Source organism: Cuculus canorus, chromosome 35 (assembly GCF_017976375.1).
Source record: "Cuculus canorus isolate bCucCan1 chromosome 35, bCucCan1.pri, whole genome shotgun sequence".
Lineage (NCBI taxonomy): Eukaryota > Metazoa > Chordata > Aves > Cuculiformes > Cuculidae > Cuculus > Cuculus canorus.
Window position 1 is genome coordinate 741580 of NC_071435.1, and position 17363 is coordinate 758942.

Here is a 17363-nt window from a genome sequence, read left to right on the forward strand (position 1 = left end):
GGCCCCAAGAGGTCGATGGTGGCCCCAAGAGGTCAACGGTGGCCTCAAGAGGTCCACGGTGGCCTCAAGAGGTCGACGGTGGCCCCAAGAGGTCAATGGTGGCCCCAAGAGGTCCATGGTGGCCTCAAGAGGTCGATGGTGGCCCCAAGAGGTCAACGGTGGCCTCAAGAGGTCAATGGTGGCCCCAAGAGGTCAATGGTGGCCTCAAGAGGTCCATGGTGGCCCCAAGAGGTCAATGGTGGCCTCAAGAGGTCGATGGTGGCCTCAAGAGGTCGATGGTGGCCTCAAGAGGTCCATGGTGGCCTCAAGAGGTCGATGGTGGCCCCAAGAGGTCGATGGTGGCCCCAAGAGGTCGATGGTGGCCTCAAGAGGTCAATGGTGGCCTCAAGAGGTCGATGGTGGCCTCAAGAGGTCCATGGTGGCCTTGAGGACCTCAGGACGGTGGTGGCCCCAAGAGGTCCATGGTGGCCCCAAGAGGTCAATGGTGGCCCCAAGAGGTCGATGGTGGCCCCAAGAGGTCGATGGTGGCCTCAAGAGGTCAATGGTGGCCTCAAGAGGTCAATGGTGACCCCAAGAGGTCGATGGTGGCCCCAAGAGGTCAATGGTGGCCTCAAGAGGTCGATGGTGGCCTCAAGAGGTCAATGGTGGCCTCAAGAGGTCGATGGTGGCCTCAAGAGGTCCATGGTGGCCCCAAGAGGTCGATGGTGGCCTCAAGAGGTCAATGGTGGCCTCAAGAGGTCAATGGTGGCCCCAAGAGGTCCATGGTGGCCCCAAGAGGTCGATGGTGGCCTCAAGAGGTCAATTGTGGCCTCAAGAGGTCGATGGTGGCCTCAAGAGGTCGATGGTGGCCCCAAGAGGTCAATGGTGGCCTCAAGAGGTCAATGGTGGCCCCAAGAGGTCCATGGTGGCCTCAAGAGGTCAATGGTGGCCTTGAGGACCTCAGGACAGTGGTGGCTCCAAGAGGTCGATGGTGGCCTCAAGAGGTCGATGGTGGCCTCAAGAGGTCCATGGTGGCCTCAAGAGGTCCATGGTGACCTTGAGGACCTCAGGACAGTGGTGGCTCCAAGAGGTCCATGGTGGCCCCAAGAGGTCCATGGTGGCCTTGAGGACCTCAGGACGGTGGTGGCCCCAAGAGGTCCACGGTGGCCTCAAGAGGTCAACGGTGGCCTCAAGAGGTCCATGGTGGCCCCAAGAGGTCCATGGTGGCCTCAAGAGGTCAATGGTGGCCTCAAGAGCTCAATTGTGGCCTTGAGGACCTCAGGACAGTGGTGGCTCCAAGAGGTCCATGGTGGCCCCAAGAGGTCCATGGTGGCCTTGAGGACCTCAGGATGGTGGTGGCCCCAAGAGGTCAATGGTGGCCTCAAGAGGTCCATGGTGGCCCCAAGAGGTCGATGGTGGCCCCAAGAGGTCCATGGTGGCCTCAAGAGGTCAATGGTGGCCTTGAGGACCTCAGGACAGTGGTGGCTCCAAGAGGTCAATGGTGGCCCCAAGAGGTCCACGGTGGCCCCAAGAGGTCCACGATGACCTTGAGGACCTCAGGACGTTGGTGGCCCTCAACCCCCATGGAGGTGGACCTCCTGTGGCCGCCCCTCAGGCCCCGGCGTCCACCACGACGTGTTGGTAGATCCGAGTGGTCCCTTTGAAGCTGGAGGCCACCAAAAAGTGGCGTTGAGCCACGGAGATGGGGGCGAAGGCTCTGGGACTCGGGGTGAGAAGGTCCTGGAGGACCTCCAGGTGACCTCCAGGTCCTAAACGATAAAGGCGACTCGGGGAGAAGTCGTTCCCGAGGAGGACATAACGATGACCACCTAAGGTCAACGGTTGGAAGACCAAAGAACCTCGAGCTGGAACCTGGTGGACCTCTCGGAACATGGAACCCTCCCAGCGCATCACCTGGAGGAGGAGACAATGGTGGTGGCATCTAAGGAGGGTTCGAGGGATTGGAGGAGAGGACCTAAAGTCGAGCGGTGGAGGGCACGGATGGGTTGGGGTGAAGGTGGAACCACTTTGTGGTTCGTTGGTGGTGGTGGAACCCCAAAACCACCTCCCAATGATGGACCCCAATGCTTCCCTGATAGCGATGGACCCCCAAACCCTCTCCTGATGGTGATGGAACCCCAAAACCACGTGAAGATGATAGCGATGGAGCCCCAAACCCCCTCCTGATGGTGATGGAACCCCAAAACCACCTCCCAATGATGGATCCCAACGCTTCCCTGCTGCTGATGGACCCCCAAACCCTCTCCTGATGGTGATGGAACCCCAAAACCACCTCAAAATGATGGATCCCAACCCTTCCCTGATGGTTGTTGACCCTCAAACCCTCTCCTGATGGTGATGGAACCCCAAAACCACCTCCCAATGATGGATCCCAATGCTTCCCTGATGGTGATGGAGCCCCAAACCCTCTCCTGATGGTGATGGAACCCCAAAACCACCTCCCAATGATGGACCCCAATGCTTCCCTGATAGCGATGGACCCCCAAACCCTCTCCTGATGGTGATGGAACCCCAAAACCACCTCCCAATGATGGATCCCAACCCTTCCCTGATGGTTGTTGACCCCCAAACCCTCTCCTGATGGTGATGGAACCCCAAAACCACCTCCAAATGATGGATCCCAACGCTTCCCTGATAGAGATGGAGCCCCAAAACCCCTCCTGATGGTGATGGAACCCCATAACCACGTGAAGATGATAGCGATGGACCCCCAAACCCCCTCCCGGTGGTGGTGGCCCCCCGTGGTCACCTTGGCGTCGCCGAGGAACCTGGTGAGGCAGAGGTAGACGTGTCCTCGGAGCCGGAAGTGTTTGGCGGCGTAGACGTCGGGGACGTGGGGGATATCGGTGTGAGGGGCGAAAGCCGCTCCGCTCCAGCGATAAACCAAAGGTCTTCTACTGCCGCTACAAAGGACCAACGCCGGTTGTCCTCCGAGCTCCAAGAATTCCAAGTGGGTGTCGCGGTGCCACGGGCGGAGGCCCTGGTGGGGGTAAAAGGCTCTTCCGCCCCATCGGAAGAGGGTGGTGGTCCCTCCTTTGGAGCTATCGGCCACCCCGAGGTACCAATGAGGACCGAAGCGGGCGGTGGCGATGGAGTGAGGACGTCGGAGAAGACCGTGGCCCAACGCTTGGAGACGGAGGAACGGAGCTCCGGGGCCACCGCTGCGGCGCCAAACGGAAGAGCTTCCGCTGGATTGAGCCACGATGAGGAGGAGGGAAGAGCCCAACGGGAGAGGGTGGCAGGCGACCGGCGACGAGCCTGGAGGGGAGGGGACCACCGGGGGGACAGGGGACAGGGAGGAGAAGACATGGAGATGGAGGAGGAGGAGGAGAAGAAGGAGGAGGAGGAGGAGGAGGAGGAGGAGGAGGAGAAGACAAAGGAGGAGAAGGAGAAGGAGGAGAAGAAGGAGAAGATGAAGAAGAAGATGAAGGAGGAGAAGGAGGAGGAGAAGAAGACAAAGGAGGAGGAGAAGATGAAGGAGAAGAAGAAGGAGGAGGAGGAGGAAGAGGAGGAGGAGAAGACAAAGGAGGAGGAGAAGGAGGAGGAGGAGATAAAGAAGAAGAGGACGAAGACAAAGATGAAGAAGATGAAGAAGGAGAAGAAGACGAAGGAGGAGAAGGAGAAGACAAAGAAGACGAAGATGAAGAAGAAGGAGGAGGAGAAGGAGGAGGAGGAGGAGAAGGAGAAGGAGAAGAAGACAAAGGAGGAGAAGGAGAAGACGAAGAAGATGAAGATGAAGATGAAGAAGGAGGAGGAGGAGAAGGAGGAGGAGGAGGAGAAGGACAGAAGAAGGAGAAGACAAAGGAGAAGGAGGAGGAGGAGAAGGAGGAGGAGAAGGAGAAGATGAAGGAGGAGAAGAAGAAGAAGGAGAAGAAGAAGACAGAGAAGGAGAAGAAGAAGAAGGAGGAGGAGGAGAAGAAGAAGATGAAGGAGAAGAAGGAGGAGGAGGAGGAGAAGGAGGAGATGAAGACATAAAGAAGAAGAGGACGAAGACAAAGATGAAGAAGGAGAAGGAGAAGAAGACAAAGACAAAGGAGAAGAAGGAGGAGAAGGAGAAGAAGAAGGAGGAGGAGAAGAAGGAGGAGAAGGAGGAGAAGGAGAAGAAGAAGGAGGAGGAGGAGGAGATGAAGACATAAAGAAGAAGAAGACAAAGACGAAGAAGGAGAAGAAGATGAAGGAGGAGAAGGAGAAGACGAAGATGAAGAAGGAGGAGAAGGAGAAGACAAAGGAGAAGAAGATGGAGAAGGAGGAGGAGAAGAAGGAGGAGGAGGAGAAGGAGGAGGAGGAGAAGGAGAAGAAGACAAAGGAGGAGAAGGAGAAGACGAAGAAGATGAAGATGAAGAAGAAGGAGGAGGAGAAGGAGAAGGAGGAGAAGAAGAAGATGATGACGACAAAGAAGGAGAAGACAAAGGAGAAGAAGACAAAGAAGGAGAAGGAGGAGAAGAAGAAAAAGATGAAGAAGGAGAAGGAGAAGAAGAAGGAGAAGAAGAAGAAGAAAAGGAGGAGAAGGAGGAGGAGAAGGAGAAGACATAAAGAAGAAGATGAAGACAAAGATGAAGAAGGAGGAGAAGGAGAAGACAAAGAAGACGAAGATGAAGAAGAAGGAGGAGGAGAAGAAGGAGGAGGAGGAGGAGATGAAGACATAAAGAAGAAGAGGACAAAGACAAAGATGAAGAAGGAGAAGAAGGAGAAGATGAAGAAGAAGATGAAGGAGGAGAAGGAGGAGGAGGAGGAGGAAGAGGAGGAGGAGAAGGAGAAGAAGAAGATGGAGAAGGAGGAGGAGGAGGAGGAGGAGAAGAAGACAAAGGAGGAGAAGGAGAAGAAGGAGGAGATGAAGATGAAGGAGGAGGAGAAGGAGAAGGAGAAGACAAAGGAGAAGGAGAAGGAGAAGACAAAGGAGAAGGAGGAGGAGAAGAAGATGAAGGAGAAGAAGGAGAAGATGAAGGAGGAGAAGAAGACAGAGAAGGAGGAGGAGAAGAAGAAGGAGGAGGAGGAGAAGACAAAGGAGAAGAAGAAAAGAAGGAGGAGAAGGAAAAGGAGAAGAAGATGGAGAAGGAGGAGGAAGAGGAGGAGGAGGAGAAGAAGGAGATAAAGACATAAAGAAGAAGAAGACGAGGTCCACCACGGCTCTTTCTTTTGTCCTCAACCCACTTTTGAGGTCCTTCAACCCACTTTTGAGGTTCCTCAGCCCATTTTTGGTGCCCACCAGACCCTTTTTGGAGCCTTAGGTGGCTTTTGAGGTCCACCACAGCTCTTTCTTTTGACCTCAACCCACTTTCGAGGTCCCTCAACCCACTTTCGAGGTCCCTCAGCCCATTTTGAGGTCCCTCAACCCACTTTTGAGGTCCCTCAGCCCACTTTTGAGGTCCCTCAACCCTCTTTTGAGGTCCCTCAGCCCATTTTTGAGGTCCTTCAACCCACTTTTGAGGTTCCTCAGCCCATTTTTGGTGCCCACCAGACCCATTTTTGGAGCCTTAGGTGGCTTTTGAGGTCCACCACGGCTCTTTCTTTATCCTCAACCCTCTTTTGAGGTCCCTCAGCCCATTTTTGAGGTCCCTCAGCCCATTTTGAGGTCCCTCAACCCACTTTTGAGGTCCTTCAACCCACTTTTGAGGTCCCTCAGCCCATTTTTGAGGTCCCTCAACCCACTTTTGAGGTCCCTCAGCCCATTTTTGAGGTCCCTCAACCCTTTTTTGAGGTTCCTCAGCCCATTTTTGGTGCCCACCAGACCCATTTTTGGAGCCTTAGGTGGCTTTTGAGGTCCACCACGGCTCTTTCTTTATCCTCAACCCACTTTTGAGGTCCCTCAGCCCATTTTTGAGGTCCCTCAACCCACTTTTGAGGTCCCTCAACCCACTTTTGAGGTCCCTCAACCCTCTTTTGAGGTCCCTCAGCCCACTTTTGAGGTCCCTCAGCCCATTTTTGAGGTTCTCGACCCACTTTTGAGGTCCTTCAACCCACTTTTGAGGTCCCTCAACCCACTTTTGAGGTCCCTCAACCCACTTTTGAGGTCCCTCAGCCCATTTTGAGGTCCCTCAACCCACTTTTGAGGTCCCTCAGCCCATTTTTGAGGTCCCTCAACCCACATTGAGGTCCCTCATCCCACTTTTGAGGTCCCTCAGCCCATTTTTGAGGTCCCTCAACCCTCTTTTGAGGTCCCTCAACCCTCTTTTGAGGTCCTTCAACCCATTTTTGAGGTCCCTCAACCCACTTTTGAGGTCCTTCAACCCATTTTTGAGGTCCCTCAACCCACTTTTGAGGTCCCTCAACCCACTTTTGAGGTCCCTCAGCCCATTTTGAGGTCCCTCAACCCACTTTTGAGGTCCTTCAACCCACTTTTGAGGTCCCTCAGCCCACTTTTGAGGTCCCTCAACCCTCTTTTGAGGTCCTTCAACCCACATTGAGGTCCCTCAGCCCACTTTTGAGGTCCCTCAGCCCATTTTTGAGGTTCCTCAGCCCATTTTTGGTGCCCACCAGACCCCTTTTTGGAGCCTTAGGTGGCTTTTGAGGTCCACCACAGCTCTTTCTTTATCCTCAGCCCACTTTTGAGGTCCCTCAACCCACTTTTGAGGTCCTTCAACCCACTTTTGAGGTCCTTCAACCCATTTTTGAGGTTCCTCAGCCCATTTTTGGTGCCCACCAGACCCATTTTTGGAGCCTGAGGTGGCTTTTGAGGTCCACCACGGCTCTTTCTCGTCCCTTGGGGCCACCAGGACTCACCGTTGATGATGGTCGGAGCTCGGAAGCGTCCGGCCAACTGATCCCATTCCAGGAGAGCGCAAGCGCCGGCGAAGGGTTGGGCCAAGGCCACCCCTGGGTGTCCTCCCAGGGTGAAGGGCTCGGCCGTCAGCGAGGAGAAAGGAAGCGACTGGAAGGGTTGGAGCTCTGCAAGGACCCCATCCCACGTCACCTCGTGGGTGGTGACCACCCAGGCTGAGCTTCTCACCCCTAACCTCGAGGTCTTGAGCCCACCTGGAGCTCCCGCTCCCACCCTGAAGGGCCTGGGTCCACCCTGAGGTCCCATCATGAGGTTCTGGGTCCACCCTGAGGTCCCACCATGAGGTTCTGGGCCATCCCTGAGGTTCTGAGACCACCCTGAGGTCCCACTATGAGGTTCTGGTCCCACCTTGAGGTCCCACCATGAGGTTCTGGGCCATTCCTGAAGGTTCCGGGACCATTCTGAGGTCCCACCATGAGGTTCTGGTCCCACTATGAGGTCCCACCATGAGGTTCTGGGCCATCCCTGAGGTTCTGAGACCACCCTGAGGTCCCACTATGAGGTTCTGGTCCCACCTTGAGGTCCCACCATGAGGTTCTGGGTCCATCCTGAGGTCCCACCATGAGGTTCTGGGTCATCCCTGAGGTTCTGGTCCCACCCTGAGGTCCCACCATGAGGTTCTGGGCCATCCCTGAAGGTCCTGGGTCCACCCTGAGGTCCCACCATGAGGTTCTGGGCCATCCCTGAGGTTCTGGGACCACCCTGAGGTCCCACCATGAGGTTCTGGGTCATCCCTGAGGTTCCGAGACCACCCTGAGGTCCCACTATGAGGTTCTGGGACCACCTTGAGGTCCCACCATGAGGTTCTGGGTCCATCCTGAGGTCCCACCATGAGGTTCTGGGCCATCCCTGAGGTTCTGGGACCATCCTGAGGTCCCACCATGAGGTTCTGGGCCATCCCTGAGGTTCTGGGACCATCCTGAGGTCCCACTATGAGGTTCTGGGTCATCCCTGAAGGTCCTGGGTCCACCCTGAGGTCCCACCATGAGGTTCTGGGCCATCCCTGAGGTTCTGGGTCCACCCTGAGGTCCCACCATGAGGTTCTGGGCCAACCCTGAGGTTCTGGGACCACTGTGAGGTCCCACCATGAGGTTCTGGGCCATCCCTGAAGGTTCTGGGACCATCCTGAGGTCCCACCACGAGGTTCTGGGCCATCCTGAGGTCCCACCATGAGGTTCTGGTCCCTCCCTGAGGTTCTGGGTCCACCCTGAGGTCCCATCATGAGGTTCTGGGACCATCCTGAGGTCCCACTATGAGGTTCTGGGCCATCCCTGAAGGTCCTGGGTCCACCCTGAGGTCCCATCATGAGGTTCTGGGTCCATCCTGAGGTCCCACCATGAGGTTCTGGGCCATCCCTGAAGGTTCTGGTCCCACCCTGAGGTCCCACCATAAGGTTCTGGGTCATGCCTGAGGTTCTGGTCCCACCCTGAGGTCCCACCATAAGGTTCTGGGTCATGCCTGAGGTTCTGAGACCACCCTGAGGTCCCACCATGAGGTTCTGGGCCATCCTTGAGGTTCTGAGACCATCCTGAGGTCCCATCATGAGGTTCTGGGACCATCCTGAGGTCCCACCATGAGGTTCTGGGTCATCCCTGAGGTTCTGGGACCATCCTGAGGTCCCACCATGAGGTTCTGGGCCATCCCTGAGGTTCTGGGACCACCCTGAGGTCCCACCATGAGGTTCTGGTCCCACCCTGAGGTCCCACCATGAGGTTCTGGGTCATCCCTGAGGTTCCGAGACCACCCTGAGGTCCCACTATGAGGTTCTGGGACCACCCTGAGGTCCCACCATGAGGTTCTGGGTCATCCCTGAGGTTCTGGGACCATCCTGAGGTCCCACCATGAGGTTCTGGGCCATCCCTGAAGTTCTGGGACCATCCTGAGGTCCCATCATGAGGTTCTGGGTCATCCCTGAGGTTCTGGGTCCACCCTGAGGTCCCACCATGAGGTTCTGGGACCACTGTGAGGTCCCACCATGAGGTTCTGAAGGTCCCCCTCTTCGTGTCCCCTCACCGGCGTTGAGGCAGTGGAGGTGTCGCGGTTGGAGTTGGTTTAGAGGGGTCCCCCGGAGAGAGGGGGGACCCCGACACCTCCCGACCTCCACGGGGAGAGAGGCGGTGACCATCCAGGAAAGGAACCACCGCAGAGGACACCAACACTCAAAGGGGTTCCCACGGAGGTCCCTGAGAGGAACCGCGAGGGCTTCAGGAACCCCTCTGGAACCCCAATATCCACCCCTGAGTGACCCCAAAACCTCCATATCCCCCCATATCCCCCCATATCCCCCCATATCCCCATATCCCCATATCCCCATATCCCCCATATCCCCATATCCCCCATATCCCCATATCCCCCATATCCCCATATCCCCATATCCCCATATCCCCCATATCCCCATATCCCCCATATCCCCATATCCCCATATCCCCCATATCCCCCATATCCCCATATCCCCATATCCCCCATATCCCCCATATCCCCCATATCCCCATATCCCCATATCCCCCATATCCCCATATCCCCCATATCCCCCATATCCCCATATCCCCATATCCCCCATATCCCCATATCCCCATATCCCCATATCCCCCATATCCCCATATCCCCCATATCCCCCATATCCCCATATCCCCATATCCCCATATCCCCCATATTCCCATATCCCCCATATCCCCCCATATCCCCATATCCCCCATATCCCCCATATCCCCATATCCCCATATCCCCCATATCCCCATATCCCCCATATCCCCATATCCCCCATATCCCCATATCCCCCATATCCCCATATCCCCATATCCCCCATATCCCCCATATCCCCCATATCCCCATATCCCCCATATCCCCCATATCCCCATATCCCCATATCCCCCATATCCCCATATCCCCATATCCCCCATATCCCCATATCCCCCATATCCCCCATATCCCCATATCCCCCATATCCCCATATCCCCATATCCCCCATATCCCCCATATCCCCATATCCCCCATATCCCCCATATCCCCCATATCCCCCATATCCCCATATCCCCCATATCCCCCATATCCCCATATCCCCCATATCCCCCATATCCCCCATATCCCCATATCCCCATATCCCCCATATCCCCCATATCCCCATATCCCCATATCCCCATATCCCCCATATCCCCATATCCCCATATCCCCCATATCCCCATATCCCCATATCCCCCATATCCCCATATCCCCCCATATCCCCATATCCCCATATCCCCATATCCCCATATCCCCCATATCCCCATATCCCCCATATCCCCATATCCCCCATATCCCCCATATCCCCCATATCCCCATATCCCCATATCCCCCATATCCCCATATCCCCCATATCCCCATATCCCCATATCCCCATATCCCCCATATCCCCATATCCCCATATCCCCCATATCCCCATATCCCCATATCCCCATATCCCCCATATCCCCATATCCCCATATCCCCCATATCCCCATATCCCCATATCCCCATATCCCATTATCCCATTATCCCATTATCCCATTATCCCCCATTACCCCCCCAATGTCCCCAATGTCACTCACAGCTGAGTCAGCATTTCGAGGCCATCGAAGAGTCCTCGTGGCAGTGTCTCCAATCCATTGTTTGCCAAACTCCTGTGGGAATGTTGGGAATATTGGGAATATGGGGGACTTTTGATGCCTCCCAGTCCCTCCCAGTCCCTCCCAGTCCCCTCCCAGTCCCTCCCAGTCCCCTCCCAGTCCCTCTCAGTCCCTCCCAGTCCCTCCCAGTCCCTCCCAGTCCCCTCCCAGTCGCTCCCAGTTCCCCCTTAATCCCTCCCAGTCCCTCCCAGTCCCCTCCCAGTTCCTCCCAGTCCCTCCCAGTACCCCCTTAATCCCTCCCAGACCCTCCCAATCCCTCCCAGTCCCTCCCAATCCCTCCCAGTCCCCTCCCAGTTCCCTCCCAGTCCCTCCCAGTCCCTCCCAGTTCTCCCTCAGTCCCTCCCAATCCCTCCCAGTCCCTCCCAGTCCCTCCCAGTTCACCCTCAGTCCCTCCCAGTCCCCTCCCAGTCCCTCCCAGTCCCTCCCAGTCTCTCTCAATCCCCTCCCAGTCCCTCCCAGTCCCCTCCCAGTTCCCCCTTAATCCCTCCCAGTCCCTCCCAGTTCCCTCCCAGTCCCTCCCAGTCCTTCCCAGTTCCCCCTTAATCCCTCCCAGTCCCTCCCAGTCCCCTCCCAGTCCCTCCCAGTTCCTCCCAGTTCCTCCCAGTTCCCCCTTAATCCCTCCCAGTCCCTCCCAGTCCCTCCCAGTCCCCTCCCAATCCCTCCCAGTCCCCTCCCAGTCCCTCCCAGTTCCCCCTTAATCCCTCCCAGTCCCTCCCAGTCCCCTCCCAATCCCTCCCAATCCCTCCCAGTTCCCCCTCAGTCCCTCCCAGTCCCTCCCAGTCCCTCCCAGTTCCCTCCCAGTCCCTCCCAGTCCCTCCCAGTCCCCTCCCAGTTCCCTCCCAGTTCCCCCTTAATCCCTCCCAGTTCCCTCCCAGTCCCTCCCAGTCCCTCCCAGTTCCCCCTTAATCCCTCCCAGTTCCCTCCCAGTCCCTCCCAGTTCCTCACAGTCCCTCCCAGTCCCTCCCAGTCCCTCCCAGTCCCTCCCAGTCTCTCTCAATCCCCTCCCAGTCCCCTCCCAGTCCCTCCCAGTCCCTCCCAGTCCCTCCCAGTTCCTCACAGGTAGCGCAGTCCCCGCAGTCCCCTCAGGGCTTTCGGTTCCAGTGCCGCAATCTCATTATCCTCCAGGAACCTGGAAACAAACCAGTACAAACCAGTACAAACCAGTGCAAACCAGTGCCTCCCAGTCCCTCCCAGTGACCTCCCAGTGCCCTCCCAGTGCCCTCCCAGTGCCCTCCCAGTCCCTTCCAGTGCACTCCCAGTCCCTCCCAGTGTCCTCCCAGTACAGTCTAATGCCTCCCAGTCCCTCCCAGTCCCTCCCAGTGCCCTCCCAGTGTCCTCCCAGTACAGTCTAATGCCTCCCAGTCCCTCCCAGTGCCCTCCCAGTCCCTCCCAGTCCCTCCCAGTGTCCTCCCAGTACAGTCTAATGCCTCCCAGTCCCTCCCAGTCCCTCCCAGTGTCCTCCCAGTACAGTCTAATGCCTCCCAGTCCCTCCCAGTGACCTCCCAGTTCCTCCCAGTGTCCTCCCAGTTCAGTCTAATGCCTCCCAGTCCCTCCCAGTCCCTCCCAGTCCCTCCCAGTGTCCTCCCAGTGTCCTCCCAGTACAGTCTAATGCCTCCCAGTCCCTCCCAGTGACCTCCCAGTCCCTCCCAGTCCCCTCCCAGTCCCTCCCAGTCCCCTCCCAGTACAGTCTAATGCCTCCCAGTCCCTCCCAGTCCCTCCCAGTCCCTCCCAGTGCCCTCCCAGTCCCTCCCAGTCCCCTTCCAGTACAGTCTAATGCCTCCCAGTCCCTCCCAGTCCCCTCCCAGTCCCTCCCAGTGCCTCCCAGTGCCTCCCAGTGCCACCCACAAGTACTCCAGTAGCACCAGCCCAGCGAAGGCTCCGTCCTTGATGGTCCCCACACGTCCGGCGGTGACCAACCTGGGGACAGAGAACCACCACCTTCAGGGGGACACCTCGGGGACCTTCTGGAGACCTTGGGGACACCATGAGGACCTCGGGGACACCATGAGGACCATCTGGAGACCTTGGGGACACCATGGGGACACCTTAAGGACCTCGAGGCCACCATGGGGACACCGTGGGGACCATCTGGAGACCTTGGGGACACCATAAGGACCTCGAGGCCACCATGGGGACACCTTAAGGACCTCGAGGCCACCATGGGGACACCGTGGGGACCATCTGGAGACCTTGAGGACCACCAAGGGACCATCTGGAGACCTTGGGGACACCATAGGGACACCATGGGGACCATCTGGAGACCTTGGGGACCATCAAGGTACCATCTGGAGATCTTGGGGACACCATAGGGACCTCGAGGACACCATAGGGACACCGTGGGGACCATCTGGAGACCTTGAGGACCATCAAGGGACCATCTGGAAATCTTGGGGACACCATAGGGACCTCGAGGACACCATGGGGACACCATGGGGACCATCTGGAGACCTTAAGGACCATCAAGGGACCTTTGGTCCACCATAGGGACACCATAAGGACGTTGAGGACACCATGGGGGACACCTTGGGGACCATCTGGAGACCTTGAGGACCATCAAGGGACCATCTGGAGACCTTGGGGACACCATGGGGACACCATAAGGACCTTGAGGGCACCATGGGGACACCTCGGGGACCATCTGGAGACCTTGGGGACCATCAAGGGACCATCTGGAGACCTTGGGGACACCATAAGGACCTCGAGGGCACCATGGGGACACCATGGGGACACCTTAGGGACCATCTGGAGACCTTGGGGACACCATAAGGACCTCGAGGGCACCATGGGGACTCCTTGGGGACCATCTGGAGACCTTGGGGACCATCAAGGGACCTTTGGTCCACCATAGGGACACCATAGGGACCTTGAGGACACCATGGGGACACCATAAGGACCTTGAGGGCACCATGGGGACACCTTGGGGACCATCTGGAGACCTTGAGGACCACCAAGGGACCATCTGGAGACCTTGGACACACCATAAGGACCTTAGGGGCACCATGGGGACACCTCGGGGACCATCTGGAGACCTTGGGGACCACCAAGGGACCATCTGGAGACCTTGGACACACCATAAGGACCTTAGGGGCACCATGGGGACACCTCGGGGACCATCTGGAGACCTTGGGGACCATCAAGGGACCATCTGGAGATCTTGGGGACATCATGGGGACCTTGAGGGCACCATGGGGACACCTTGGGGACACCTTAGGGACCATCTGGAGACCTTGGGGACACCATAAGGACCTTGGAGACACCTTGGGGACCATCAAGGGACCTTTGGGTCACCATAGGACCACCATAAGGACCTTGAGGACACCTTGGGGACACCTCGGGGACCATCTGGAGACCTTGAGGACCATCAAGGGACCTTTGGTCCACCATAGGGACACCATAAGGACGTTGAGGACACCATGGGGACACCTTGGGGACCATCTGGAGACCTTGAGGACCACCAAGGGACCATCTGGAGACCTTGGGGACACCATGGGGACACCATAAGGACCTTGAGGGCACCATGGGGACACCTCGGGGACCATCTGGAGACCTTGGGGACCATCAAGGGACCATCTGGAGACCTTGGGGACACCATAAGGACCTCGAGGGCACCATGGGGACACCATGGGGACACCTTAGGGACCATCTGGAGACCTTGGGGACACCATAAGGACCTCGAGGGCACCATGGGGACACCTTGGGGACCATCTGGAGACCTTGGGGACCATCAAGGGAGCATCTGGAGACCTTGGGGACACCATGGGGACACCATAAGGACCTTGAGGGCACCATGGGGACACCTCGGGGACCATCTGGAGACCTTGGGGACCATCAAGGGACCATCTGGAGACCTTGGGGACACCATAAGGACCTTGAGGACACCATGGGGACACCTTGGGGGCCATCTGGAGACCTTGGGGACCATCAAGGGACCATCTGGAGACCTTGGGGACACCATAAGGACCTCGAGGGCACCATGGGGACACCATGGGGACACCTTAGGGACCATCTGGAGACCTTGGGGACACCATAAGGACCTCGAGGGCACCATGGGGACACCTTGGGGACCATCTGGAGACCTTGGGGACCATCAAGGGACCTTTGGTCCACCATAGGGACACCATAGGGACCTTGAGGACACCATGGGGACACCATAAGGGCCTTGAGGACACCATGGGGACACCTTGGGGGCCATCTGGAGACCTTGAGGACCATCAAGGGACCATCTGGAGATCTTGGGGACACCATGGGGACACCATGGGGACCATCTGGAGACCTTGAGGACCATCAAGGGACCATCTGGAGACCTTGGGGACACCATGGGGACACCATAAGGACCTTGAGGGCACCATGGGGACACCATGGGAGCCATCTGGAGACCTTGGGGACCATCAAGGGACCATCTGGAGATCTTGGAGACACCATAAGGACCTCGAGGCCACCATGGGGACACCTTGGGGACCATCTGGAGATGTTGGGGTCACCCTGGGGCCACGTTGGGGTCCTTACAGGAGCTGCAGAGCCGGAGTGTGGCGGAAAGCGCCCTCGGGGAGGACCTCGAGGTGGAAGCGGAGCAGAGACCTGCGGGAACGGGGCCAAACTGGGCCAAACTGGGCCAAACTGGGCCAAACTGGGAGGGGATGGGGGGGGAAATGGGGGGAATTGGGGAGAAATGGGGGAAAATGGGGGGGAAATGGGGGGAATATGGGGGGAAATGGGGGGAATGGGGGGGAATGGGGGGGAAATGGGGGGAATGGGGGGGAATGGGGGGGAATGGGGGGAAAGGGGGGAAATGGGGGGGAAATGGGGGGGAAATGGGGGGAAATGGGGGGGAATGGGGGGGAAATGGGGGGGAAATGGGGGGGAATATGGGGGGAAATGGGGGGAAATGGGGGGAATGGGGGGAGAATGGGGGGAAATGGGGGGAATATGGGGGGAAAAGGGGGGAAATGGGGGGAATATGGGGGGAAATGGGGGGAATGGGGGAGAAATGGGGGGGAAATGGGGGAAATGGGGGGGAATAGGGGGGAAATGGGGGGGAATGGGGGGAAATGGGGGGAAATGGGGGGAAATGGGGGGAAATGGGGGGAAAGGGGGGGAAATGGGGGAAAATGGGGGGAATGGGGGGAAATGGGGGGAATGGGGGGAAATGGGGGGGAAATGGGGGGGAAATGGGGGGAAGGGGGGAAATGGGGGGAAATGGGGGGAATGGGGGGGAAATGGGGGGAAATGGGGGGAATGGGGGGAATGGGGGAAATGGGGGGAATAGGGGGGAAATGGGGGGAAATGGGGGGGAATGGGGGGAAATGGGGGGAAATGGGGGAAATGGGGGGAAATGGGGGGGAATGGGGGGGAAATGGGGGGAATATGGGGGAAATGGGGGGAAATGGGGGGAAATGGGGGGAATATGGGGGGAAATGGGGGAAATAGGGGGAAATGGGGGGAAATGGGGGGGAATGGGGGAGAATGGGGGAGAATGGGGGGAAATGGGGGGGAAATGGGGGGAATGGGGGGGAAATGGGGGGAAATGGGGGGAATGGGGGGAATATGGGGGGAAATGGGGGGAAATGGGGGGGAATGGGGGGGAAATGGGGGGGAAATGGGGGGAATGGGGGGAAAATGGGGGAAATGGGGGGAAATGGGGGGAAATGGGGGGGAAATGGGGGGAAAATGGGGGAAAATGGGGGGAATGGGGGGGAATGGGGGGAAATGGGGGGAAATGGGGGGAATGGGGGAAAATGGGGGGAATATGGGGGGAAATGGGGGGAATGGGGGGGAATGGGGGGAATATGGGGGGAAATGGGGGGAAAATGGGGTAAATGGGGGAAATGGGGGGAAATGGGGGGAAATGGGGGGAAATGGGGGTAAGGGGGGGAATGGGGGGAAATGGGGGAGAATGGGGGAAATGGGGGGAAAATGGGGGGAAATGGGGGGAAATGGGGGGGAATGGGGGAGAATGGGGGGGAATGGGGGAAATGGGGGGGAATGGGGGGAAATGGGGGGAATATGGGGGGAAATGGGGGGGAATGGGGGGAATATGGGGGGGAAATGGGGGGAATGGGGGGGAAATGGGGGAAATATGGGGGGAAATGGGGGGAAATGGGGGGAAAATGGGGGGAAATGGGGGGAAATGGGGGGGAAATGGGGGAATATGGGGGGAAATGGGGGGAATATGGGGGGAAATGGGGGGGAAATGGGGGGAAATAGGGGGGAAATGGGGGGAAATGGGGGGAAATGGGGGGAAAATGGGGGGAAATGGGGGAAATGGGGGGGAATGGGGGGAAAGTGGGGGGAAATGGGGGGGGTCCGAAAGGGGGGTGTCAGTGGGATTTGGGGGGGTCTCAGGTTTGGGGGTCCCAAAGTGGGAGGGGGTCAAAGGGGGGGGTCAATGGGGAGGGGGGTCCCAAAGTGGGGGGGTTTGGGGGAGGGTCTCAGGTTTGGGGGGTTCCCAAAGTGTGGGGGGGTCAATGGGGGGGGTCCCAGAGGGGGGTTTGGGGGGGTCCCATAGGGGGGGTCTCAGGTTTGGGGGTCCCAAAGTGGGGGAGGGGGGGTGTCAATGGGGAGGGGGGTCCCAAAGTGGGGGGGGGGGTCAATGGGGGGGGTCAATGGGGAGGGGTGTCCCAAAGTGGGGGGGTTTGGGGGGGTCCCAAAGTGGGGGGGGTCAATGGGGGGGTCCCATAGGGGGGTTTGGGGGGGATCCCAAAGTTGGGGTTCGGGGGGGGGGGTCCTCAGGTTTGGGGGGGTCCCAAAGTGGGGGGGGGAGGTCAAAGGGGGGGTGTCTATGGGGAGGGGTGTCCCAAAGGGGGGGGGGTTCAAGGGGGTCCCATGGAGGGGGGGGTCCCAAAGTTGGGGTTTGGGGGGGTCCCAAAGGGGGAAAGGGGTGGAGGGGTCAATAATGGGGGGTTAATGGGGGGGGGGGCAGCCCCAAAAGGGGGGGGTTCAAGGGG

General features: G+C 58.2%; 1 protein-coding gene across 1 annotated transcript in view; it reads right to left on the reverse strand.

Moving 5' to 3' along the window:
• Positions 1–1400: 1400 nt before the first annotated feature.
• LOC128849907 (leucine-rich repeat LGI family member 4-like) overlaps positions 1401–17363 on the reverse strand; it is a 28909-nt gene continuing 12946 nt past the window's right edge. The window contains exons 3-10 of the mRNA XM_054052601.1: positions 14926–14997; positions 12265–12336; positions 11477–11548; positions 10342–10413; positions 8792–8961; positions 6721–6885; positions 2750–3258; positions 1401–1893 (exon numbers count right to left, since the gene is read on the reverse strand). Coding sequence (XP_053908576.1) covers positions 1591–1893; positions 2750–3258; positions 6721–6885; positions 8792–8961; positions 10342–10355 — 1161 coding nt within the window. The 5' untranslated portion in view covers positions 10356–10413; positions 11477–11548; positions 12265–12336; positions 14926–14997 and the 3' untranslated portion in view covers positions 1401–1590. The remainder of the gene's footprint in view (positions 1894–2749; positions 3259–6720; positions 6886–8791; positions 8962–10341; positions 10414–11476; positions 11549–12264; positions 12337–14925; positions 14998–17363) is intronic.